At 44.5% G+C, this 26,453-nt stretch overlaps 3 protein-coding genes across 4 annotated transcripts; 2 read left to right on the forward strand and 1 right to left on the reverse strand.

Annotated features, from left to right (window-relative positions):
• Positions 1–261: 261 nt before the first annotated feature.
• ago4 (argonaute RISC component 4) lies at positions 262–20,042 on the forward strand. 2 transcript variants are annotated; one of them, XM_061092589.1, is made up of 19 exons: positions 262–433; positions 6,106–6,280; positions 6,470–6,590; positions 7,112–7,293; positions 8,106–8,242; positions 9,089–9,223; positions 9,755–9,842; positions 9,999–10,146; positions 10,292–10,411; positions 10,627–10,788; positions 12,912–13,060; positions 13,355–13,539; positions 13,635–13,794; positions 14,115–14,295; positions 14,459–14,602; positions 14,710–14,844; positions 14,935–15,036; positions 15,381–15,580; positions 15,726–20,042. In XM_061092589.1, the coding sequence occupies exons 1-19, from the start codon at positions 415–417 to the stop codon at positions 15,832–15,834; spliced, it is 2,652 nt and encodes an 883-aa protein (XP_060948572.1). In that variant the 5' UTR covers positions 262–414; the 3' UTR covers positions 15,835–20,042. The 2 variants fall into 2 exon arrangements, with proteins under 2 accessions (XP_060948572.1, XP_060948573.1); XM_061092590.1 differs by having other exon boundaries at positions 12,927–13,060.
• Positions 20,043–22,654: 2,612 nt separating this feature from the next.
• cldn35 (claudin 35) lies at positions 22,655–23,344 on the forward strand. The gene has a single exon (XM_061093250.1). The coding sequence runs from the start codon at positions 22,655–22,657 to the stop codon at positions 23,342–23,344; it is 690 nt and encodes a 229-aa protein (XP_060949233.1).
• Positions 23,345–23,888: 544 nt separating this feature from the next.
• airim (AFG2 interacting ribosome maturation factor) lies at positions 23,889–26,429 on the reverse strand. Its single transcript, XM_061093251.1, has 4 exons — positions 25,975–26,429; positions 25,057–25,236; positions 24,855–24,973; positions 23,889–24,139 (listed from the first exon to the last, which is right to left on the reverse strand). Exons 1-4 carry the CDS (start codon positions 26,241–26,243, stop codon positions 24,099–24,101), a joined length of 609 nt encoding a protein of 202 aa, XP_060949234.1. The 5' UTR covers positions 26,244–26,429; the 3' UTR covers positions 23,889–24,098.
• Positions 26,430–26,453: the final 24 nt, after the last annotated feature.

Below are 26,453 nucleotides of genomic sequence, written 5' to 3' on the forward strand. Positions count from 1 at the left end.
CCCACATGTATCAATAACATGAAAATAAAAAACACACAAAATACATGTTTATTGTATTAGCACAAAAGAGAAAATGTGTTAATATATGTCTATATTTGTGTTTCTGTCCCACTCCTCCTGGATCAGTGAAGTTGGAGCAGCCAGTGCACTGGGAGGAGAGGGGGCGAGGGGGGTGAAAAATTACGCATGCGCACTGCGGCTCAAACGGCCCTCTAAGTGGCGCATGCGCACTTACAAATCGCCAGAAGCAGCAGCAGCGGTGGTTCGGCTCCGTCGCTCCAAGTCGTCCACGCATCTATTTTATCCCCTTTTCTTAAGAAATTAGCCCCGTTAAGCTTCGCGATACCGCCCCCAATCTCCGCGTCGGGACGGAGCCGCCAGGCCGGGACAGAGACGGAGAGCGAGGACTCGGCCATGGAAGCCGTCGGACCCGGTAAGAGCTTTGAGAAACGACCGGGGACGAGGGGCAGCGGGAAGCCGAGTGAGGGACGCGTGTGGGGCCGCTGCGCAAATCACTGTGGGCCGAGGCTTCAAGCGAGGCCTCGACGGGGGAAAAACAAACCCGAGGCCCAGCCCGTGTGCGTGGGAGCGTGCTCACACCGACAGGGGGGGGTTGTCCTCCACGCGGGGACAGCGGGTGTTTGTCTCACCCGTCGTCCTGTCCCGGGTGTTCTCGGGTTATATTCCCCTCGTCGTGTCGGGGTTAGGTGCATTGTGCGACCGGGGGATTTAACCAGGGACCTTCCTTCCGCGTCGTGGGTCTGTGTGTTTACGTTGTTTGTCCGCCGTGTGCGTGTCGTTTCCTCCGCGACCCCCGTCTCAGCACACGACCCCCACAAAGGAGGCGTCGAAATTTTATCTTTATAATATCTCCATTTTTTTTTTTTTTTTTTTATACCACCCTGCGTGGAAAGGGTTCGATTCCGCAGGAACAGCTCGTCCAAGATGACAGCGGTGGGTGGAAATACAAGATGAATGCCAGCACAACACATGTTGGTGGCATTTTTTATTTGTGTGTGTCCGTGTGTGTGTGTGTGTGAGTCGTAATTTCTCATGGTGTTGCTGTCACTGGTCTCCACGCAGCAGGGAGGGATGGAGCTGTTTCCATCGATCACATCTGCAGCCCGGCTCCATATTACTCATCTCCTATATGATAACAAAGGCACTTGGATGTTGTGTGTGTGTGTGTGTGTAGCAGCGGTGCAGTCTAACCATGACGCCTGCAGAGGATGCACATCAAAATCCATGCAGTGCGTTTTTAAACTGTCACATGCAAAAACAACCTTTCCTCTGTGTGAATTGGATGAATCTCAAGCAGGATGAATCCACCGATTCTTGCAAGAGGAAAGAAGCTGTTTGTGTGTTGGTTTTTTTTGTCGCCCGTCCACACACATCGCACACTGACTCCCAGGGAGATGCTGTTGGCATGAGACGAACCAAGATTTATTATTTAAGGAGGGAATTTTGTTTTGCAGCAAAAAATGAAGCAGCCAGAGGAACAGTGGGCGATAATAATGTTCAACCATCCACAGGTGTGTGTGTGTGTGTGTGTGTGTGTGTGTGTGTAGGTCCTGGTGGCTGACACACAATCAGTGCAGGATTTGGGAGTTTTAATTCAGCAGCTGCAACAAAATGAAACTTGTACTTTCTCCCATTTTACCAGCGAGCTCCCTTTTTATAAATAGTTGTGGAGTGTAGCTGCAGATTCTCATATCGCACTCATGAGTAACACACACACAACGATAGACGGGTAATGATGTTTGTGGCTAATGTAGGAAAAAAAATGCAAAACAGGTTCACAATATAAACAAGACGATCATTCATCAAGTTGTGTTTTGAAAACCACTTTGTACGTGTAAACTTGTTGACGTTTACAGGTACAAACGTAAATGTGAAGTCTGATGAGGAACACAACTTGTTTTTAAAGGTCAACTCTTTCAAAATAAAGTTCCATATTCTCTCCTGGAGTTACAGCTGTATTAAGAGGCAAACTCTTAGAATGAGATTGTTAAATTTCACCTCAGAAATTGGCCAAGAAGTAGCAGCCAAGTAGTTTACTAGAGTTTGGGCCACAGCTGGAGGTCCTGTCATACAACCGCTCAACAATAGAACCTCCTATGGTTCAGTTTTTGCAGATTTCTTAAGGAGCATGTCATATTATCGGTGCTTTCGCTTCACTGTGGCTGGATTTACATCGGCAGGGTTGCGGTGATTTCACAGGGCGGCCTTCTTTCTTCTTTTGTATCCAGCTGTTTATAACGTAGAGTGTTTGAATCCAGACTCGCAGGAACAACGTATGGACGGAGGCGAACTGACAGTTTTGTGTATGTGCTGTGAACTGTGGACGAAGCTGAGTGGACTGAAGTGGAAGCGTTTTCAGCTTAAGTGAGAGATTCGCGAGGATCCCAAAACAAGTGCGTGGCTCAATTTCATGAAATATGGTCGCAAAAAGGCCAGGGGGAAGTTAGAAGGAACCACCACAGTTTCTGATGAGAATTCAAATTTCAGCGGCCACACATATTTACACTGCCTGGTGGATATTTACATTTGGTGAATGGTGAAGAAGCCTTTTCTTTGTCCCATGCTCCGTGTATCGTACCTTTTGGAATCCAGGTGACTTGCAGGTGTGGGCGTCACAGCCTGTTAACTCTGACTCATGCTCAGCTGAAGCCCGGCTGTCCCACGGCTCCATCGGACCGTGGTTGTGTTTGTGTTTGCGTGTTCAGCAAGCGGCTCTGCACACTGATGGTATTTAAACATGGGATTGATGTAGAAGGAAGACGAGCAGGTGATAATCTTTGTCTCGCGTCGCTCCTTGAAGCTAGTGGTCAGGTTGAGTCCAAAGCTGCTTTCAACTTTTATTGTCTTTACCAGGAAAAGCTCATTTCACTTCCTCTGTGACTCAAAGTGGATTCTTGGAAGGAAGGAAGCTTCCTTGTCGTGTTGTTTTAAACCGAGACTTAGATGTCACGGTTGTAAAGTCTGCAGGGCGTCTTTGTGTCATACCTTGAGAAGTTGAGTCTGACGGGGAGGAAGTGTTTCAGTGATCCTCAAGAATAGGACATGGCTGCTAAAGTTGTGTATGAAAACACACAAATATAAGTTGTTATCCAGAGCAAAAGGACTTTCTTCATAGTCTTTTGAACTTTTTATCGCTTAAATTTGTAATTAAGTCATAGCTACAACCGACGCAGCAGCACTACATGTTTTGCTGCTGGAATTAGTTTTGACATCTGGTCAGAGAAGATGAATCATTTAGTCAGAAGTCTGTAGCTCCTCAAATGGGAGGATTTGTCTCACCTGGATATCGTTGGATTTTGGATTGTTGTTGTGGAATTTGAAGATCCCAACATTGGGCTCTGGAAAGTTGCAGTTGACATTTTATGTTTCCTAACTTTCATTGTTGCCATTGGTTGTGCACGTAAACAACCTTTTTAAAAGGTGAGAGCGGTTCAAGTTACAAACAGATTCAGAGCTGAAACAACCGGCTGATTTAAAAACTCACGGACAGAAAGTTAATAAACAACTGTTCGATATTCAAAGTAATAACTTCAGTTTAATTTTAACAATCATACATTTAACATCTCTTCCCAACTGACATTTTGTTATCTTTTCTAGACTTGATGATTGATCTACGTATCAAGGAAATACCGATCAGATCAATTGATAATGAGGACGTCAGAGTTGGGTGTGGCGATGTGGATGGGGGGGGGGGGAGGAAATGGAGAAGTTGCAGAGTAAGGATGGGTTCTGGCGTTTCTAAACGTGGTAGCGTGGCAGCTGAGGAGGCTATATTTAGATACAGGTCTGTTTTTGGTGAAAGTGGAAGAGGACGACCTCGGACTCACTGAGCCCCACACGCACACACACACACACACACACACACACACACACACACACACATACACACACAGTGTAAAAGCCTTTCTGTTGTACCTGCATGCACCCAGTGAGCAGAAAGAATAGAAATGTACATACAGATATTAAAGTTTTTTATAAAGCATTGTGCGTTGTCTTCTCCAAATATAGCGAAGAGGGTGTCACAGTCTTAAATTTAATTCACCACCTTTTATATTGTCTCTTGCCTGCTGTCAGGGGACGTTACCAACCTATAAACATGAAGTGGGACCATAAAACACTTGTTATTGTGACACAGCATTAAAAAATGCACTGTTTAGTTAATTATCATGAGGAATTATTGTTGTATGCTGCAGGGAAATACAGAAAATTGAAATAAATAGTTCCTCTGAAATTGCATTGAAGTATATAATACATTTTATGTTCATAGTTGCTGATGGTGGTGTTGCATTTAATTCAAACCTTTTGTCCACCTCCTGTGCAAAAAGAGAACTTTCCACACACACCATGAACGCAAAGCACCAAAAAAAATGGAGGGAAGAATACATGTTCCTCAATGACTATTCAACTTCAGTGCACTTGAAATGTTGTAGCGTGCCTGTGACACATGATGCAACGCTAAGCTTTGCCAGGCTGCAGCACAGCGAAGGGAAACTTGTGTTGCCAGTCGCAAGTCGAGCGAAACCATCCGACGATTTAAATCCAAGTCGCCACAGACCGGCTTCTTACCGGGGACCTTGTAATAAAGCTGAATGATGTTACAATCAAGCTGATGGTTTGTTTGTAGGAAAGAGGAAGCGGAGCGGGAGAAGGAGGCGTGGGTAACCAGGGGCGGGGGGTGATTTGGGGCCCCGGCTACATGAGGGCATGTTGGGAAGCGTGTTCTCAGGAAGTGATGGGGAGGGTCCCGATTGTCTGTGCTCTTGCGCTTCACTTGCTAACTGGAGCGTGCGGGTGCATGCAGTTCAGGAGGACCCCCGCAGTCTCTCAGCCGTCGGTTGACAAAAGCATTGAGCCGCCTCCTCCCCCCCTCCTTCACTACCACCAAGGAAATATTGTTTTAACTTTGTATTTCTGTTTTTATTTTTGTCTTGAGTTTGATCTTCAGTCCCAAGTAAAAGCACAAAGAACCACCCTGTGTACTCTTTGAGGATTTAGCAGATTTTACCAGCATCGGTGCCTCCTTCCTTCAATTACTATTCAAACAGGTTATAATAATGTGTGTGATTGACGACTCGTTATCAGGGTTTCTGTCACTAGCAGCGGCCTCAGGTCTTTAAAGCCTCTCAGATCTAATGCACCTTCATTGCCTGCAGCTACTAATGCAAAAGTGTAGGATTCACAGGTACCACACCTGCGTGCATGCACAAACACAAAGTGTATGTAATGTGTATGGGATGCGTGCGTGTGGCGTGCACTTCTCAACGGTAATCCCAGACCCTCCGCGCGGCTCCCCTCCATATGGCCCTGCTGCTGTCTGTCTGAGAGGAGCTCGCCCTTTGTCTCTCGGCGTGAGGGGTGGGCGCCCCGTGTATCTGGGTGGAGCTGGGGGCGGGCCCAAGCATAATTGTTGTCATTGTTTCGCCAGCCCCTTGTTGACCCATGTAGGTCAGGCGCCAGAGTAGCACATCAGTCAAAGCGTATCCATGTGCGCCAAGGCTATTTCAGTGCATTCAAGCAGGTGTCACTGATGAGATGGTTTGCAACGAGCTTGGCGTTGGGCGGCGCTCGTTCATCCTTCAAGTCTGACGTGACCCTGTGACACATAATGAAGAGATGAATGCATCCTGGCTTCCAGAACCCGTGTTAGAACACCAAATTAATGCAGCTTTCAGACAAGCATGGACGTCCATGCGAGAGAACAGCAGGAAAATTCACAGCCATGGACTTTCTAACATATGATTACATTACATTACATTTCATTTTGCTGACGTTTTTATCCAACGCGACTTACAATAAGTGCATTCAATCCCGAGGGTACAAACCGAGAACAACAAGAATCAAGAAAGTACAATTTCTTCAAAAAAAAAGCAAAACTATGATGCAAAAAAGCGAAAAAGAAAGTGTGTATTCACCATTTAAACTCAACAAAGTGAAACCGTTGACATGTATTAGTTGCACTGTCAGTTTAAGCCCATGTTAACCCTGAGCCAGAGCCAATCATCACTTCTCATGTAGAGAATTATTTAGTGTGTAACTGCATATTAAATAAATAAAAAACACTTTCCTCCTCTCCGTTCTCTGCAGGCCCGCCAGCCCCTCCTCCCTCTCTGTTCCAGCCTCCGCGGCGTCCCGGCCTCGGCACGGTGGGGAAACCCATCCGGCTCCTTGCCAACCACTTCCAGGTGCAGATTCCCAAGATTGATGTCTATCACTATGATATCGACATCAAGCCTGAGAAACGGCCTCGGAGGGTCAACAGGTAAAAACCTCTAGAAAGTCTTTATCCTAGCTTCTTTTCTTTTAAATTTCGTTTTGAAACGCCAATTGCATCTGTTGCCCTCATAACCTAAGACTACTTGTTTCTCTAGTGCAAGAAGTTTCTGTTTACACTGTCTCCAGACATGTTTCCTCACCGCTGTGTGTGTGTGTGTGTGTCTCTGCCTTCCAGGGAGGTGGTGGACACCATGGTGCGGCACTTCAAGATGCAGATCTTTGGAGACCGGCAGCCTGGCTACGATGGGAAGAGGAACATGTACACAGCACATCCACTGCCAATAGGAAGAGACCGGGTTAGTATCTCAAACAACGTGACCTCCCACTAGTTTGTGTGTGTAGTGAAACTCTGTCCGCACGGGGGAATTCAAAGAGTGAAAGTGTTTGGATTCGAACCAAGTGATTTGTTCTTGTTTTGCAAGTGAAAGGTTTGTAAAGTAGTTCAGTGGATTAGCTGGAGCAGGCAGTCTTGATTTATGTAAATTTGTTCATGGAAAGTTGCCAGCTTGAATTCCAGATAAGAAGAATGTGAGACTTCTAAAAGAAGAAACGACCCCCGCCGAGGATAATCTGTTATTCACTTTTCTCCATAAAGAGAATTTAGTATATTCTTCTCGGCCTGTTTACACCTGTTGCCTCCGTGTCTAAATGAAACGCAGTAAATCTGCTTCCTCGTTTGTCGTTTCAAAGACAAATCGATTTACCAGTCTGCTTTGCTCTCGGGTATTTACTACTTATCTCTGTCCGTCCACCGCTCAAAACAATTTCCCCTCACCCGTCCTTTGTTTGCCTCACGTCCCTTTCCCTCCATCCTCAGGTGGACCTGGAGGTGACCCTGCCCGGGGAGGGGAAGGATCAGACGTTCAAGGTGTCCCTGCAGTGGGTGTCCGTGGTCAGTCTTCAGATGCTCCTGGAGGCGCTGTCGGGTCACCTTAACGAGGTCCCCGAGGACTCCGTTCAGGCTCTGGATGTCATCACGCGGCACCTGCCTTCCATGAGGTACCGCCGCTCACCCGCCTCCGCCGCTGCACGAACACACGAACCGAGTTATTGCTTTTTACCAGCTTTAATTTGAGCGTATTGCTTTAATTTCCTGCCGTCGTGCGTCTCCCTGAACAAATACAATCTAAATCTGCTATCGACGGATTCAAGGATTCATCTTTCCATTGTTCTTTACAGTTCTATGAATATATTTTCATGGAATTGACTCTGGGTTATTTTAGCTTTTATAAAACTAATACACTGCCTGTCTGACACATTGAATCCAATTGTAAATCTAACATCTTGACTTTAATTGAGCTTACACGGCAGATTTACTCAACACACTCCTGCGTTATGAGATACTCTAATATTCTATTTTAATCTGATATTGATATTTACCTTTTGGTGTGTTTGTGTGTCTATGAAGCAACTACTCAACATATTTATTAGATCTGATCTCTTTTTCATCTTGTTTTGCAAACATTGGACATTCTGCACGCGTCAACATACACAGAAATTATTCAGTTTGTTTCATTCAAAATGAATTTCACTCAAAATATGTTTTACTTGAGGCCGTTCAACCACATTCATATTTTATAGTCTAAGCTGAGGGCATGTGAGTCCGTCTCCAGCTCCTTGTCAGAGTCAGTGTTGATAGATTTTGAAGTTATCAACTTGGAATCCATTTTTGTTTTTATTCCTACAACACACGAATATCTATATATTGGTTTTGTAGACATTTAGTAGTTAAATAGTGTGTTTCAGTGACGCTCTCCCAGTTCAGTCAGATGATCGTATCTCTGATTTATCTTCTGTGTCCCTCCACACAGGTACACACCGGTTGGGCGTTCGTTTTTCTCACCTCCGGAGGGTTACTACCATCCCCTCGGTGGAGGCAGGGAGGTGTGGTTTGGTTTCCATCAGTCCGTCCGTCCTGCCATGTGGAACATGATGCTCAACATCGATGGTAAGATCCGAATGGAAATGATCTGCTTCAGTGCTGTGGGTGAACTTTAACTTTGTTTTTAAGCTCAACCCAGTGGTTGGATCTGGTTTTGAACTCATCTAGGGGTTAAGTTGACGTTCACCATGGTGGTCAGGTTAAAAATGGTTACATGCACAAGAGAAAAAGGTTGTAAATCTTTCTTAAACAGTTTAAGCTAGAAAAGAATGCAGAAGTCAGATGAATATAGGTTAATTAATCGTGTAATGTTTGTGGGAACATGTGACCACAATGAACTAATGTGAGTTTAAGTTAGAAAGATTGGCCACCGTGCACATGTGCAGCTGCACTGATCAAACAGCTTTCAGGTGAGAGCAGCTTTCAAGCGGCAGAAATAATTACAACAAACGTGTGGTCGAAACCTGGTTCAACCTTTACTGCAACTCAGTGCAGTGTGATTTGGTAAATGTCCTGTCAAATACACACGACCACACTTCACCGGTTTTACTTGTGATATTGATTGTTAAGATGTGCGTTTTGAAGAAATCACAAACTGCGACAGGATCTTATCGTCATGTAAAATGTTCAACAAACCCAGGATTGTGATTATCTAGCTTATAAACATAACGTTTGTTTGTGTATTGAAGAGTCAAACCTCAAGCAGTTGACATGAGACTATCATTATGGCCGATAAGGAGCTTAAAATACCCATTTTTAATGTTGATGCCTCTCTCCCCCCCGCCTCAAGGCTCCAGACTCAGCCTGTGATATAAACCATCCTGGACTTTTTTTGTCTCGGTCGTATTTATTAATTTATGAGACTGCTTGATAAATAATGCCTCACCTCTCTTCTTTTTTCTTTTTTGACAGTGTCAGCCACTGCTTTCTACCGTGCTCAGCCCGTCATAGAGTTCATGTGCGAGGTGCTGGATATACAGAACATCAACGAACAGACCAAACCACTGACGGACTCGCAGCGCGTCAAATTCACCAAGGAAATTAGAGGTGAGCCCCAGTTTACCAGCGTGAAGTCCGAATAATGTGTGCATAGCTTTGAATTTATCAAGAGGAGGAATGAGCCTCTCTGTATCCAGCTCACCACAGAGACTACATGTAGGTGTGAGCCTGAAAGAACAGGCTTGTGTTTTATGCAGTATAATACACATAATCATATTCAGATTTGATGTAACTTTAAAGCCAGACATTTAAATTTCAGCTGCATATGTTCTACGGTAGATTCTCATAAACTCTCTGCCTCCCCCTTCTAGTTTGTTTAATGTAGTTTTGACAGTTGTGTGCAAGGAAACTGCAGAGATCTGTAAAATTCCCTCTTCACATCTCGCTGCCCTGTCACCATTAATCTTCACCGTGGCCTAAAAATCCAGTCGAGGAGCAAGAAGAGTAGAACAGCTAAATTTACATGCATCTAAATATTTAAAACGTCAATTGGTGGCGTGGAGGAGAAACCCTGCTCCCCTTTTTCTTCTTCAGTTTTGTGACTTCGTTTTTTTTCTTGTGTGTGTTTTGAAAAAAAAGGTTTGAAAGTCGAGGTCACACATTGTGGTCAGATGAAGAGGAAGTATCGAGTGTGCAATGTCACACGCCGACCTGCCAGCCACCAAACGTAAGCGGCGCTCACACACTCATCAGTTTGCTCAACTTCATGTGTCTGCAAAGGCAACACTCTGTAGAAGAGGTCACATTGCTGTGAGGCCTCGTGAACATGCATCAATTCCACTTTCCTCGTGTGTCATCATCCACCTATTCCCTTTATTCACAGGTTCCCCTTACAGCTTGAGAACGGCCAAGCCATGGAGTGCACAGTAGCTCAGTATTTCAAGCAGAAGTACAATCTTCAGCTCAAGTATCCTCATTTACCCTGTCTGCAAGTCGGGCAGGAACAGAAGCACACCTATCTCCCCCTGGAGGTGAGGAACAAGCTGTTTTGATACGTGGGATTTATTTTTCATCTGCACCAGCGACCTTTCCCCGTTGTTTAATTTCCTGCCTTTGTTCCTCTTGTTCCATTCGATTTTGTTTAAGACACGTAAAGTATTTGTCCTGCTCCTGTAGGTCTGCAACATCGTAGCAGGCCAGCGCTGTATCAAGAAACTGACCGACAACCAGACGTCCACCATGATTAAAGCTACAGCTCGTTCAGCCCCCGACAGACAGGAAGAGATCAGCAGACTGGTGAGTGCACTTTCCCCCTTGGGGTAGAAGTTCAAAAAGCAAGTAGAGGAGCTAACATATGGTGCAAATATTAATTTTAAGCTCTACTTGCTGCTTTGAACTACTTTAAGCTGCTTCTGTAAAATGCTGAATAACCTCGAGCAAACCTGGAAGAATATACTGTCTCCTTCTCGTCCTCAATCGGTCAATCCCTTTTTATCCTCTTCCTCTCCCAGGTCAAAAGCAACAGCATGGTCGGGGGCCCGGACCCTTACCTGAAAGAGTTTGGCATCGTCGTGCACAACGACATGACAGAAGTAACAGGGCGTGTTCTCCCAGCGCCCATGCTACAGTACGGGGGCCGAGTTAGTACGGATACAGGACGGGACTGTGGCAGGGTGAGTACTGGGCAGGGGCTGCACTCCAGGGGGCGCAAGCCTTCCTGGGGACACACAGGGGGTGGGGGGGGGGCCTCACTGTGTGAATGTTTTGGGCATGGGGGAAGATCCAGGTTTGCAGGCGTCCATAATCGAAAGCATGAGATTTGCATGGGCTGGGTTCAACGGCCAGTATTTTGGGGCCTCTGGTGTAAACAGCAGATATACGATTCTGTCTTCTGTTCGCCGACAAGTTCCTTTTGTCAGACAAATTAATGTTTCCCTCCAAAAAACATAAACAGTCATTCTTATTTAGAGGTTTAGAAGCGTAAACCAGGAGGTTACGGCCCTTTTTCCTCGCCTACAGATTCTGCATATTCACATCAAAATCTGTTTAAAAAGATTACACGCAAGTTTAACTGGAAATGAAATTGATGTATCAACTCAAGCGGAGATGCGGCGCTGAGCTTTTAAATATGCAGACTCCTGGGATCTGGATCTTTCACTGTGTTTATAATCCTGTGGTGAAGCTCAGCAAGTCTGTTCCGTGTGTGCATTTACTTTAAACTCTTTCCCTTCATCGACTCGGCTAGTAAATATGTAAACGACACCACAGCGTGTAGATGAGCGCTCAGATTTTCACTTGTCGCATTCAGTCGCGTCTGTATTGCTGAAGGAAATGAGATGAGCAGCCACTTAACTGCAGAATGCTGAGATTCACCATCTGAATCTCAAATCAGCCGTTCTCCAAGATCCAAACTGGATGGTGCATGCAGAGGAGAAGTGGAAAAATATTTTGTGTGGATGTGAAAGGCCTCATTGTCTGCATCCACCAAGTTGGCAGGAAACATAATTTTGTAATAAGACATTTGCATATTTTTGTGGTGTGTGCAAAAACACAGATTCTAAATGTGCTTGTAAGATGTGAGGGGCTGAGTTGAGATTCGAGGATTGTGAGTTTGGGAGATAAAACTGGATGTGCTGCCAAAAGGAGGAGGATAAGACTCGTGGCCACCCAGCATGGAAGTGCAACCTGTCTGAAATATTCACCAACGCCTGCGGAGAGAATTCGATTTGTTTTTTATCTCCCATCTGAAAATTAAAATGTTAATATAAATACTACCGGGGCTGGAATAAGAGTCTCTGTGCGGTGACGGAGTTCAATGATTCTGAGGAGATGAAACTTTAATGATCCCCGTGGGCAGGTTGCCTCAGTCTTTGGCTGCTGCTCTGAACTTCATTTTAAAATGTTCCTCAGAATTAAAGCAGGTTGTTGGTTAATTTACAGAAGATCCCTTCACAACTCTCTCTCTCTCTTCCTCCTACTCCACTTGCCTGCTGGGATATCGAGTCTAATCGGCTTCCAGTGTAATACCTTTAAATGTAGACTGAAGGCTTTTCTCATTTCTGTGATCACTGTGTATGAATTAAACGCACACTTTAAATTGTATTCAATGGCCTGATGCTTGTGTGCATCCAGCTGCATCAAAGTATTCACAAAAAACCAAGGTGGACTCTCTCTGATGTGACTGAATGCACATCATGTAAGATGGAAGACCTGTTTTACATAATGTATTACTTGGTTTTAAATCCTGAAACCATGTTGAACAGTTTTTCTAGACGATCTTTCTTGTGTCTTGTAATAAGACAGAGAAGCTCTTAACTTTTCTTGGCATTCTCCTCTGAAGTAGTTCATTGTTTTCGCCTGTTTTGGAGGAAGAAAGCTCCTAATGGTCTTTGGCAAATCTTGTTAACGTAATTGAAAGCCACTGCCCTTTTGGATTTGTATTCACCACCAAACTCAAAGTCGGAGCACTCGCTTAATGAGGTCTCTTTGAGGAGATGCATTAACAAGCCTCACAATGTTTGGCTGGAAATTTTGGGCAAAGTGATCGAGTGCCTTAAACATAAAAGAAGAAAACAGCGTTTAATAGATAAATAGTCAAACTGGTATTAATATATCAAACCTGTCTGGAGCCTCTCAAGATGTGTAAAAAACTTTATTTGTGCCAAGTTGGACAATGTGCATTAGGACTCTGTGGAGTTTTAATGCGTCTTGTTTCTCCGAAAATCAAATTGTGGGGCTGGGCTGTGTTGTACCTTTCGTGTTGCTTATTCAAACGGGGGATTGACTAAGAGAGTAGGGACTCTCTCCGCAGAATAAAACCGTGGCCACGCCCAACCAGGGCGTGTGGGACATGAGGGGGAAGCAGTTCTACGCCGGCATCGAGATCAAGGTCTGGGCTGTGGCCTGCTTCGCTCCGCAGAAACAGTGTCGGGAGGACCTGCTCAAGTGAGTCCGGGACTTCAGTCCTAAAGCGTCTTGAATGTGTTTGACAAATATACATAATTGAATGTGTTTAATGGATAAGAAAAGATTAAACTTGACATTTAAATACTGGATTTTCTATTAAAACTAAAGCCTGTGTATATTTGTACATCTCTGACAACTTCTAAAAAGAAGCACTTGAAACATTTCTGTTTTTATCTAATAGGTTGGTTTTCAATGTGGCTGTAGATTATCTGACGGTTTCTGTTTATGCTCTTACTTCATATTTCTGATGAGTGTTTACTGCTTTTTCTGTAGGAGCTTCACCGACCAGCTTCGAAAGATCTCAAAGGATGCTGGGATGCCCATTCAAGGCCAGCCATGTTTCTGTAAATACGCCCAAGGAGCCGACAGCGTGGAGCCCATGTTCAAACACCTCAAAATGTCTTATGTTGGTCTTCAGCTGATTGTGGTCATTCTGCCTGGAAAAACACCCGTCTATGGTAAAAAGTTAAAAACTCCCAAGTTTGCATTTCGGTGAATGAGAAAATCAAATGTCTGAGGTATTGATCTTTGTGATCTATATCTCTACCTGCAGCTGAGGTCAAGCGTGTGGGCGACACCCTCCTCGGCATGGCCACCCAGTGCGTCCAGGTGAAGAACGTAGTGAAGACCTCCCCCCAGACCCTCTCCAACCTCTGCCTCAAAATCAACGCCAAGCTGGGAGGCATCAACAACGTCCTGGTGCCTCATCAGAGGTCAGCATGGATTTTATTTTTCATTTCCTCGTCGCCTTCCAGATGGGATTCTGGAATGCGCCTTGGCTTTAAATGTCTGAGAATGGTTGTTGGATGCTTTCTGAATGCAAACGGTTTAATCGTGTGGTAAAGAGCAATCTGAGTTGGAAGTCAAACAAATCTGCATAATTGTGCACTTCCTTTTTGGAGAGTATAATGACATTTCAATCTTTTTCCCTGCACATCATTTTCTCCAGAATTGTGTTTTGGTTCCGACTCTGAATCAGAAATGTGATGCACCGTCTCCCTTCTTCTCTGTGTGCGTCCTGTTCTCGGTTCAGGCCCTCCGTGTTCCAGCAGCCGGTCATCTTCCTCGGTGCGGACGTGACTCATCCTCCAGCCGGCGATGGCAAGAAGCCGTCCATCGCAGCAGTGGTGGGCAGCATGGACGGACACCCCAGCAGATACTGTGCGACGGTGCGAGTCCAGACGTCTCGACAGGACATATCCCAAGTAACAACGGTTTGTACGGTTATTTGACAGTTTAGGCAATGTTATTAAAACACCTTTCTGATAGGGTGATGATTTATACATGTCTGAAATCCATTTGATTTGAATGCATTAGCAGTTTTCTGTGTTTTTGTTAACTGCTAACCCCCCCTCCTCTCCTCCTTTGTCTCTCCAGGAGCAGCTCTTCAGTCAGGAGGTAATTCAAGACTTGACCAACATGGTGCGTGAGCTGCTCATCCAGTTCTACAAGTCCACGCGCTTCAAGCCCACACGCATCATCTACTACCGTGGCGGCGTGTCTGAGGGGCAGATGAAACAGGTGAGACACTCGCAGCATGTTTCTGTTTTCACTTGTTTCTCTTACTCTTTTGTTTTTGACAGTTTGGTCGAGCCTAAGTGTAAAACGATATTTGTGTGTGTTGTCAGGTGGCGTGGCCGGAGCTGATAGCCATCCGTAAGGCCTGCATCAGTCTGGAGGAGGACTACAGGCCGGGCATTACCTACATCGTGGTCCAGAAACGACACCACACGCGTCTCTTCTGCTCCGACAAAGCTGAGAGGGTCAGTGAGACTTTCCTCTGCCTTCACATGTGATTATTATGTTTTTTTTTTACTGTACAACTCACTGATTGCTCCCCCCCCCCCTTGCAGGTTGGGAAGAGTGGTAATGTCCCGGCCGGCACCACAGTGGACAGTACCATCACACACCCGTCCGAGTTCGACTTCTACCTGTGCAGCCATGCTGGGATTCAGGTGACTTTCACAGGAGACCCGACATAAACTGTACTCTAAAGAATTCAGAAGATTGTGTCCAGCTCTCTGCAATCCTCAGTCCCCTCTGCAGCTCTGGAATGAATCAGGGATTTGGCACATTTACAGGCAGTAAAGTGTGAATTATGGTCGATGATTTGTCCTCGAAATGGCCATTTTGCTGCGTGGTTACTGCAGTAATGAGGCTCAATGAGAGTAAACGGCATGGTTGGGATGTTTCTTTGACCCGTCAGATGGTTGTGACTGTTATTCTGAAGGAATGCACCGTCTACAAACATCAAATTATCATTGCACTATTGACACGTTTTGTTCCGTCCTTCCTCCAGGGAACCAGCCGTCCCTCCCACTACCACGTCCTGTGGGATGACAACTGCTTCACGGCCGACGAGCTGCAGCTCCTCACCTACCAGCTGTGCCACACGTACGTCCGCTGCACCCGCTCCGTCTCCATCCCAGCGCCGGCCTACTACGCCAGGCTGGTGGCTTTTCGAGCCCGCTACCACCTGGTGGACAAAGACCACGACAGGTAAAAAAAAACAACCAAATCTGTGGTTCAACAGCTGCCAAATCTTGTTTTCACCCCTCTAAAGCTCATTTCCTGTGGTTCTTTGTGATGTGAGGTAATTCCTGAGAGCTTCACAATACAAACCCGGCTCTTCTCTGTGTTGCAGCGCTGAAGGCAGCCACGTGTCGGGCCAGAGTAACGGTCGAGACCCCCTGGCGCTGGCCAAAGCAGTTCAGATCCACTATGACACCCAGCACACCATGTACTTCGCCTGAGCTATGGAGCACGACAGCCAGTCCACCCGCAGATCCCCCCCCCCCTTTTCTCCCCTCTCTCTTTATATCTCTTATTTGCCAGTCTTTCTCTCTTCTCCTCCCATGTTTCTCTCGTTCTCGATCTCTTCGTGTCATCCGTCTCCCTCTCTTCATTGTCACTCTACATTTTCCCCCGAATCTGCACCAAAGCGACTCTTGGACGGGAGACTCTGCTGCGTCGCGGCAGTTTTTTCACGGAACAATCTCCAACCAGCGTTCCCAAAACCGAGTCGCCTTACTAACCAGCAATCCAGCACTGTGAAACCCCCCCCACACCCCAAGAGGCTTCACAGTGCACGAAAGAAAAAAAAAAAAACTAAAAAAAACAAGAAAAAACAAAAACAAACCATACACACACATACAAGTTGAGCCATTATTTCTTTTTGTTTGTTTTTGTTTTTTCTATTTGAATGTCTGCACTCTTTGTGTTTGTAAGATACACTGAGCGGCGGGAGTGGACTGGCACCATCTGTGTCGGCACAGCTCTCCCAGCTCTCCCAGCTCTCCCAGCTAAGCAGGACTCTTATCTACTTTTACCTCAAAGCCCCTTTGGGCAAAATCTGTCACAAGGTCTTGGGTTTATTGGGTAGTGGGGGAGGGACATGAACAGAGACGGAATGGAGCCGACCTTTGGAGAATGATATATATATATATATATATACACATGTATATATATATTTTTCCTTTTTATGAGCGTGTGTTTTAACTTTTTCTCCTCTACGGTCTTTTACAAAGCGAGGTGACCAGGGTGTCCATGCCCATTATTACTTTCCTCCCATCTTGGCAAAGAATACGCAAAGGTGTGTGTATGTGTGTGTGTGTGTGTACCTGATTGTGTGTGTGCGTGCATCTCTGTATATATACATGTACTGCTGTATGAGAGTGTGTTTGTGTGCATGTGTTTCATGGCAGGCCACTGAATTGTAAAGGGAAATCAAGGAGATAACTGCTGTAAATGCCTCAGATTTGTTGTTTTTATATTCACACATACAGTACAAATAAGCATATATTTACATCTCTAGAGAAACTTTTGAGACATATGACGTAAACTGGCTCAGCAGAGGCAGGTGGCGGGAATTTCTATCAAGTCCTGCGTTTCACTTCTTAGTTTGAAATGTTTTGAGTTATTGATCACGCGCGTTCGTTCGTCCTGCTGCTGTTGCACAGACGAGCGGGTTCTTTCCTTTCTTGCATCTTAGGGGCACCGGCTTCTCCTTTTGTGCCTGGAAACATCACTGAGTCCCAGATCAAACAATAAGTAGCTTAATCCATTTCGAGCAGGAAGTGAGGGCAGGTGTGACGTGTAGCAGGAGCGGCTGTGGTCTGGCCTGTGAGCGGCTCGGCACTGGGACCAGTTCACTGGCACCAGGCGCAGCGGGTGTGGTTTTATCAGCCTTGCTTTCTGTATGAAGAGCAGGATCTTTCTTTTCCTTGGACCTGATTACCTGAAAGATTATATGATGACATTGCTGGACGTTGCTTTTCTTATTTTTAATTTTGTCAAATAGTAATTTCAAGGGCCGGAAACCAACATTTATTTTTTATTTAATTTTTTTTTCGAGGTCTCCTTTGCTAATACTGGCCAACTCATTGCACTGACCCGGGACGCTAGGCAAGCAACAGAGGGCACTCTCAAATCTCTCTTACCTTTATGCATTTATACATATGAATCAACAAAGCAGATTTGTAAAAGTTTAATATAAGATGTTTTGTGGTTATCTTAAAAAAAAAAAAACTGTGTAGAATTAGTAGTTTACCATTTGATGTTGTTGTTGTTATCGTTGTTGTCAATGTTGTTACTATCGTGATGAAATTTTAAGGATGGCAGCAAAGCCAGTTATATAGTTACTAGAGCCACTTCAGGAATAGACTTCGGTTGTCAGGCTGCAGGTTTTTTAAGGAGTAGAGCTTTGGGTTGGAATTTATTTTCTGTTTTTTAGCATTCTGGCTAATGGCGAGAAGACGTAGGCCCCCGGGACGGATGAAATCAAGCTTCCTCTGTAGATTCTGACGCGAGTAACGGTCAGCGGCAGATTTAAAAGTATTTTGAAGTGTAGCACTCCGACAGGTTAAACAGATCTGCCGCCCTCGTTGGTTTTTGATCCGATGGATGGAGACAATCGGGGATCGTAATCAGAGTGAAACCAGATTAAGGGATTTGTTTAAACGCGGTTTGTGATAGGCAATGAGTTGAATTTGTAGGCTTTTTAAAAAAGAAAAAAAACGGTTTATATTATTCTTGTGTGTATTTGAAGTATACCCATCTTAAAAGTCTCTACTATTTAGCAGTGTTTGTTTCCTGTTTTTATGCATTTTTAACACTGGATTAAATGAATTGACAATAAGCATAAGCACTGCCCTTGAACCCCCGGTTACCATGGAGAGAATTATGGTGACGTTGGCACGGTGACTGCTGCAGAAGTTGCGCCCCCTGTTGTTTCAGATGAAGATGTTAGACGTGGAGGGTTTTTGGAGAAATAGTCGGCGCACACGCCTCCTCAGGGAGGCACAGCTCAGTGAAAACTCTTTTGTAATAAACCACCCGTAAAGCAGCAGGTTTACTATGAATGAGTTTGAGCACCTGCCTGTTGAAGGCGTGGGCGCTGGCACCAGTGAGGAGAGGAAGTACAGAAGCTGGGCTGGTGGTGGTGGTGGTGGTGGGGGTTGAGAGGGTGTTGTCCAGGCACTGCATGCAATAAGTGTTGGCGGATCAGATTTTTAAAACGTGCACTAGTTTTACCGAGCCAAGTGGGCTGTGACTGAATATTCATCTGGCATCTCGAATAGGGAACGATTTGACGTTTTTTAATCACAATATTTGATCGTTGAACTCCCGTCAGATAATTGATCACTCCCAGTTTTGTAACATGACATTGCAAAGCAATATTCACCCAGTTGTAGTTTTCAAATGTGGAAAAACAAAGCTATAATTCTACTCATTGTGGTTGTTGGTCTAGTTTTTACGCTATTGTGTCTCTGTACTTATATATATTTTTTTTATTTGTGTTTATTTTATTTGCTTGTATCAATCAGTGGGAATGTGCATTTGGTGGAATAGTTCTGTAGACGTTAGACCATTTTCTTTAAAGCAACTCAATTTAGACTTTGCTCGCCTGCATGCCAGAGTATTGTCCTTGTTTTTTTTTGTTTTTTTTTAAGAAAAACTAAAAAAATCTTTTTTGAAATCATATTTATTATGAGAAAGGAAAAAATATAAAGTCTTTTTCTTTTTGGGTAAATGTTTTATCGACTTAGTGGGACTATTTTAGGCTAGCAATATTTGTCCAGTCTCTCTAAGATGTATTTTAAAGATTCCTACACAAATGTCAGTAATTTGTGAGGTACAAGCTGTTTTTTCGGAGGCGGGGGGGGCGGGTGTCTGGCTCTTTGCGTGTTGTTCAAATTCAAACGAGGTACTTTCTTCAATCGTGGACCCGTTAAAGAGCCAAACCCCCCCCGCCCCCCTCCTCTCCGCCAGGTTACCGTAGCGAGTGTTGTCTCCTCGTTCCTGGTTTGTACCTGTGGCCACGCCTTTAGATGGGATGGGGGCACTCTCCTGTCTCCATGGCAACTCTGCAGACCCCTTACAAACGCACTTCCTCTTTGTGGAGGGGTCCCCATAGCATCGACGGAGCAGGATTACCTCTTTTTAAACCTTTTTAAAAGTATACCCACAATTCTTTCTGTGCCCCAGTAGAAAGAGAGCATGAATTATTTTTTAAATTCCTCTACCTTTGATATATTGTTATATCTTAACGGATTTGTAATTTGACATTGTATCGTGTATTTTAATTTAATTTTATAGTTTCCTTTTTCTTTTTTTTCGGGGTTTGTTAAAGTTTCTGCTCTGTATCTTTTTTCTTCTTTTTTTTTTTTTTTTGCTAGTGGTCTCTGAAGCTGTGTGTGATCGTTTAATAGCAATAGAGCCGGGGTAGAATTGGAACATTCCAATTCTGTGAATGGAGCGTTCCGATCTTGTGAATGAACACAACCGCTTTCTAACCATTTGTGAGGGGGGTGGGGCGTGTCTTAGCTCCACCCCGCCAGCAGAGGGCCATTCACTTACTGTTATTGCTATTATGTGACATGTTCAAATAATTTTTTAGCCTGCAGGGAATTCTTGTGTTTATGTGCAAAGTAATAAATTGGTATTTTATGCCTGAAACTAAGTTTTTCGTGTCCTCGCTTTTAACCAATCAACACCAAGGGTTCTCTGTTTATTGTGTTTTGTCACTAGATGGCATTCTTCACCAAGGTCATTGGATCACATGACTACTGGGAACTGTTAAAATATTAATTATGTCACTGGTTCTTCCCCTTGTTGATCACTTGAGCAGATAGATGTCACATGTTTCATCAGAGACCATTGAACTATCGAGAGGTTATGAATCAAGGAATACAAACACACTGGATTCACAGTTATAGGAAAGATTAAATTATCAGTAATGTAATTATCCATTTAAATGTTTCAAATCTTTCTCTTGGTCAAACATAAATATGAACACAAACATTTCAGTTACAGTTATCTTAAATACACAGTGAATATCACAGGTTTAAAAAGAGGATTTAAACGAACGTAAAAATATTTAGATTAATTTCAAGACTACTAATACAAATATTTAAATATAAATTTCCGCATGCAAACCTGTGTATGTTTCTCAAGTTTTCTATAGATCTTTATTTATTACAAACTAGCAAAACAATATAAAGTTCACAAATAAACTAACATAACTTTGTCAAACCACCAGGGGTTATTGACAAAGTTTCACAAACACAAACGGATGAGAGAAATCATTTTAATATATTTATATTGACATGTTTAATTTGATAGGATATTTGATTTCCTATTAAAGGACGTCGCTTGTTAGGTTTTATCTTTTCAGAAGTACCAGTACGACGCCACTGTGTGTCACCTTCCTCTGCCTCCCTCTCTAAACGTCTCCTCTCCCGTTTCCTGTGTCCTGCGCTAGTTGTCATGGCCACCGTTGCCAAGGAGAGCGGAGGCTACAGAAGACACGAAACCCGAGCCAGAGATCTTGATGCCTCGATATTTAATTCATCAGCACAATGGAACACCACCACGGCTCAGTGTGATGCAGATGGAGAAGCCTTGGGTGAAAAAAAGGAGATTTCTGCGTGTGGAAACAAAGAGCTGCTGTCACAACCTCCTGTTACACAAAGTCTGTTTCTCCTAAAGCTGCTGGACACACATTGATAATAAATGAGCCAGTTCTGCGATCAAATATTTATGGTTAAACACAAAACACTTTAAAATCCAGGGTTTTGTCATGACACAATGGCCTGTGACTTTTGTTTTAGCTCTAACCTGTGGATTTTCAGCTTGTCCACCTCATTGTCGGAGGAACTCTGACCCCACTTTGCAAAGCTGTCAGTGCTGCGTCGGACAAAAAGGGCAAATGAAAGCTAATTTCTGTGAAAGCTTCTTTAAAACATGCGTGAGTTTGTGCGGCACGGAGCCACACAAGCGGTGTAATCCCCATTGTCGAGGCCCCCCTGTGTTGTCTTTGTGTGAACTGATCCACCTACAGACGCCGCTCCGTCCACCTCACCCTCCTTTTGTTGTCTCACCCTCTTTTTGCCCTCTCCCCCCTCCCTCCTGCGTCCCTGTGTGTTGGTTTCCTGGGGTTCAGTGTGGCTTGCGTAGGTACCTGATGCTCCGTTTGCCCAGAAGTCTCACCACGCTGCCTTGATTTGTTATTTATGCTCCTGCTGGAACTGGATTGACCCATTTGGGCTGCGTGGATACCAGAGGAAGCGGTCGGGGGGGAGGGTGAAGCCGAGCGGCTGCTGAAGTCTGAAGTGGCCTCGTCAAGGCTTTGGACCCCGGCGTGTTTATTGTCACTGAGGACGCACTTCAGCTGGCTGCGGCAGCGGCTGATGAGATCTGCTGGTTGTTTCCCTCTGGAAACCTCAGATAAATCACCGGAAGAACCTTTTTTTTTGGATTGACTGGTTGGCCGATTGTTCATCTCCTGTGGATTATCTCCTTTATTTATTCTGGGAGGACAAAACCTTGGATTTCTGTCGACTCGAGGTAACAAAGCCAGGACGGTTTTTAGTCTGTGTAATCAAGCATCACTGTTTTGAACCTGGCGGTGACAGGAGACACTCACAGCAGCATCAGTGGCCTTGAACCCAAGTATCAGGTTTTTATTTGTCTCATCCACGTAGGTAAGACTACACCAAACCAGGAGAGAGGCATTGAAATACACTGCAGCTCAGCAGTCGGCCTCCTGGGCTCGAACCACAGACGACGGCAGAGGAAACACTTTCTTACACTAAAAAATCCAGCCTGGCTGAGATCCATCTTTTCCCCACCAGGTCTGGAAAGTGAAGCCTGATTGATCCCTGCTCCTGCGGGCTGTCACAGGTGGCTGCACAGCTATTGGCTACTCAATAATTCATTGACTCAAACTCAGCAGTGGAAAGACAAAAGGGGGGAAAGTGTGCGAGACTCTGATCCTTTTGAAAAAGGAGGGACGACTTCCGAGGGAAAGCCGGCGATTACATCTGGATAAACCAGAGAATTGAGCAGATGTTGAAGAGAAAGAGGAAAAGAGAAGGAAATGGCTGCTGACAAAGTGAGAGCGAGGCGAGGACCTTAAGAGACGAGGACCAGACAATAGACAGACGAGTAAATCCAAGGAGTGGACTTGGAAGAACAAGCGAACAAGAAGAAAATCTCACCGCAAACAGAACAGATAATATATCGGTGATCGCTCAGGAGAAGCTGTGAGACAACCAGGAGGTTGTTGTCATCATGGTGAACACTGGCATGCAGCTGATCAGCTTCACCTGCGCGGTGACCGGCTGGATCATGGCCATCGCCGTCACGGCCTTGCCCCAGTGGAAGGTGTCGGCCTTCATCGGCAGCAACATCCTGACCTCGGAGATCAAGTGGGAGGGCATCTGGATGAACTGCATCTACCAGAGCACCGGTCACATGCAGTGCAAGACGTACGACTCCATGCTGGCCCTGCCGCCGGACATCCAGGCGGCCCGAGCCCTCATGTGCCTGGCCATCTTCATGGGCTGGCTCTCCTGCACCGTGTCCTGCTGCGGCATGAAGTGCACCACCTGCGCCGGGGACGACCGACGGGCCAAGGCCGGCATCGCGCTCTCGGGCGGCGTGCTCTTCATTCTCACGGGCCTGTGCGTCTTGATTCCCGTCTCCTGGACCGCCAACACCGTCATCCAGGATTTCTACAACCCCAACGTGCCCCTGATGCACAAGCGGGAGCTGGGTCAGGCCATCTACCTGGGCTGGGCGTCCGCGGTCATCCTCATGATCAGCGGAGCCGTGTTGAGCAGCACCTGCCCCCTCATGGAGAGGAGCGGCCGATACCGCAGAGGCTACATGGGCCGGAGCTTTGCTAATTCACCCGCTTCGGCACCGGATCCCCCGAAACCCATCACATCCAACAGTCTGCCCCTGAAGGAGTATGTATAGGAAGAGAGAGGGGGGAAGATGACGCTGGTAAAAACTCTATCTCTGGTTCTTTCCCAAACTTCCTGTCCCAGGTTTGAAGTCCGTGACTTTTAAGCTACAAATCGAGATCTATATATTTATCATATATTCAGTTTATATTTTGTTTAGTTTGTTTATCTCTTTCTATGGTTAAACCTGTCTCCAGTATTTAAACACATTCCTGTTTGTGTGAAGTTTGACTTTTACCGCACTGTGATCTAAAGTAGTGCCTGAGAAGAGCCCGATGCCTTGAATGTCAAATCAACAGCATTTCACACAACAAGTATGAATGTGAAGATGGCTTTAATGATGGCTGTGTTGTGAAGAATGCAGTGATTTCGTATATTTATTCTCTGACAATGTCATTACCTCCACATCTGACACATGAAGCCTTGACCAAGTTTTGCAAATATCAGAAATGTGAAATAAAACAAGTTTGGTAAAGTGTGATTGTGTGTGTTGGATTTCTCTGAAAAATATTTTTGCTTTGGGTCATTTTTGCCATCACAGAGTGTGGTTTGTGTGGTTTCTCTCCCCTTCATCTTGGAGAACTACTTGAAGGTATTTAGAGTCTGATCCTCACAGATACTTCCCATCCTCTAACTGATCTGGAGAGGTTTATCAGACTAGATAAAAGCATCTGAACATCCATCCAAGTTGAACACGTACATTTAGAAAGTTCTCTTCCAAATTCCCGAGCTGCTCAGAGTTCCACTCATGTTCATTTTAATTGTCCTCACTCGGAATCCACAAAGAAGGACACTTTGCAAAGTGAATCTGAAAGAGGACAGAGAAATAATTAGGCCGCAGACAAATCCTCAGCGTTATTTATTTAATATTATGTATCCTCACTACTAACACTGGCAGTGATAGAAAATTATTTTTGTCTACCATTGGTCTAAGTGCAGCTTGAACTAAAACAGTTACTCAAAGTGGCTTTAGATCAATATTACAGCATTTGTTTGTTAAGTCAGGAAAACCAAACCCTTTTAACAGTAATTTAAAGTAAAGAAAATAACCAAAAAGACAATATACTATGAAAAATCTTCCATTTTACACTTTAAAAAAGGATTTCGCAATAAAATTTCCATTTTATTGCACTAGAGTTTTATAGGAATTCGCATACTTTGATCAACTATCTAAGTGAATAAAAGCAACATCTACAAAACCCAGCTTGTGTCATGATACATTCATAAGTGAATGGACTGATTAAAATGGTCTGTGAGGGTGTTACTTAATGTTTTAAGTTATTTAACCTATAAAAACAAACTTGCCAGATATAATAACATGTATTTTCAAATGCTAAATACTTCTGTTATTTTTTCATAGCACAAAACAGTGCTAAACATGTTTTGCAGTACAACAAGGCCAACACATAACAATATTTTGTTTAGTTTATAAAGTAAGTAAAATATTGATAGTAGAAGAGAACATGAGATCTATGATTTGAAATATTAACATTAATCAACAACATCATACAGGGACATGTTACCTGTGATGCGGTCTTCTGCACTCGGAGACTCTAACGATTTCCATCTGTTGGGAGCAGACTCTATAAGAGAGAGGTTATCGGCTCTCAGCATCTGAAGAAGTGTTTTCCTCCTAAGGAATCTGATCACATGAGTTGAGGAGAAAAACAAAAAGCTCCAAATATAAACATAAAACCCAATGCAAACAAATACATGAAAGGATACTGCTGCCGATAGTGACGCTCGGCATCCTGCAGCCACTCCAGCATGTCGGCGATAGACGGGGTGATCGGCGAGCGCTCGGTGACGGTGAGGACATCCAGACTGTCGGTGTTCTGCTCGTAAAGTTGGATGACCAAAACCACCTGGTTGCTGATGGCATCTCGGACAGACTGGAGCGAGGACCTGAGGGAAGAGGGAGGAAGGGATTCAAGGGCTGAGACATGGATGGATTGATACAACATATCTCCTGCTCACATGTTCAAACTATAACAAAACCTGACATATGGGAGAATAACAGTGTGTAAATATAATGAAGAATCTATGTGTGATATATGTGCCAGTAGTATCTGATGCTATAACAAGAGCGGCATCGGCAAATGAAACAGGGACAACACACACAGCAGCATTTCTTCATTTGGGGACAATAAGACTTGTCGAATATATCAATGGCCAAAAGGGCCATAAGCCCAAAAAATTACAGTTGAACACCAATAATCAATATTCAATTTTAATGACTATCATCACTAAAATAGGACGTTTTGATCTCAGGGTGGAACTGGTTTTCAGTAATGGTCCATTGAACACATTCCCTCTGTCAGACTGTGACCCTGCTTGACGGCTGCTTTAATGACTGATTTTCTGACTGATTTCAGTGATGAGAGTCTGTACATCATCACTATTTTCCAGATTAAAGAAGGTTTATTGTCATGAGGCACATGAGAGGGAATGAAACTAGAAGTCACCGGTAAGCAGCAATGAAATAGAAACACTAGAATCTAAAAACTGAGCAGAAGCAGCAAATAAAAACAATAAAACAATAGAACCTCAAACTAAACAAGATTTAACAACAATGCAAACAAAGGTGCACACGAATATGGATTTTCTGAATCTGAGTTTACACGGTTCCTCCCACTCACTCACATCTTCTCGTGGAGTCGGAGCAGGACCGTGTCGGTGGCCAGAGACAGCTTGAAGCCCAGTCTCTCCTCCAGGTCAGGGAAGTGTCTCAGCGGCGTGTTGGACATGTTGATGCGGGACAAGGCTCGGCTCTGCTCGGCCAGGTTCCCCAGAGACACCATGAGAGGACCGCACTCCTCCAGCACACTTCTCCACACCGCCTGGTTGCTCTCCACAGTCTTGAAGCCTTTCCTCAGCGCCTGATGGACCGATGATACCGCGGGTTTGGACATTTCAGGAGCCGATTTTACACGTAAATCCACTTAAAAAATAAACGTGAGTGTGTAAAATAAACTATTCATTGTGTTAAAAACATGTTCCTATAGTTTAAGATAAAATAACATAGTTAATTCGCCTCCTTTCAGCCTTTTAACACTGTGTTTACGCTGCTGCTGAAAGAAATCACATTTCCACCATGTTGCTCTGAACACCACTTCCGGTAT

This window comes from Limanda limanda, chromosome 19 (genome assembly GCF_963576545.1).
Source record: "Limanda limanda chromosome 19, fLimLim1.1, whole genome shotgun sequence".
NCBI lineage: Eukaryota > Metazoa > Chordata > Actinopteri > Pleuronectiformes > Pleuronectidae > Limanda > Limanda limanda.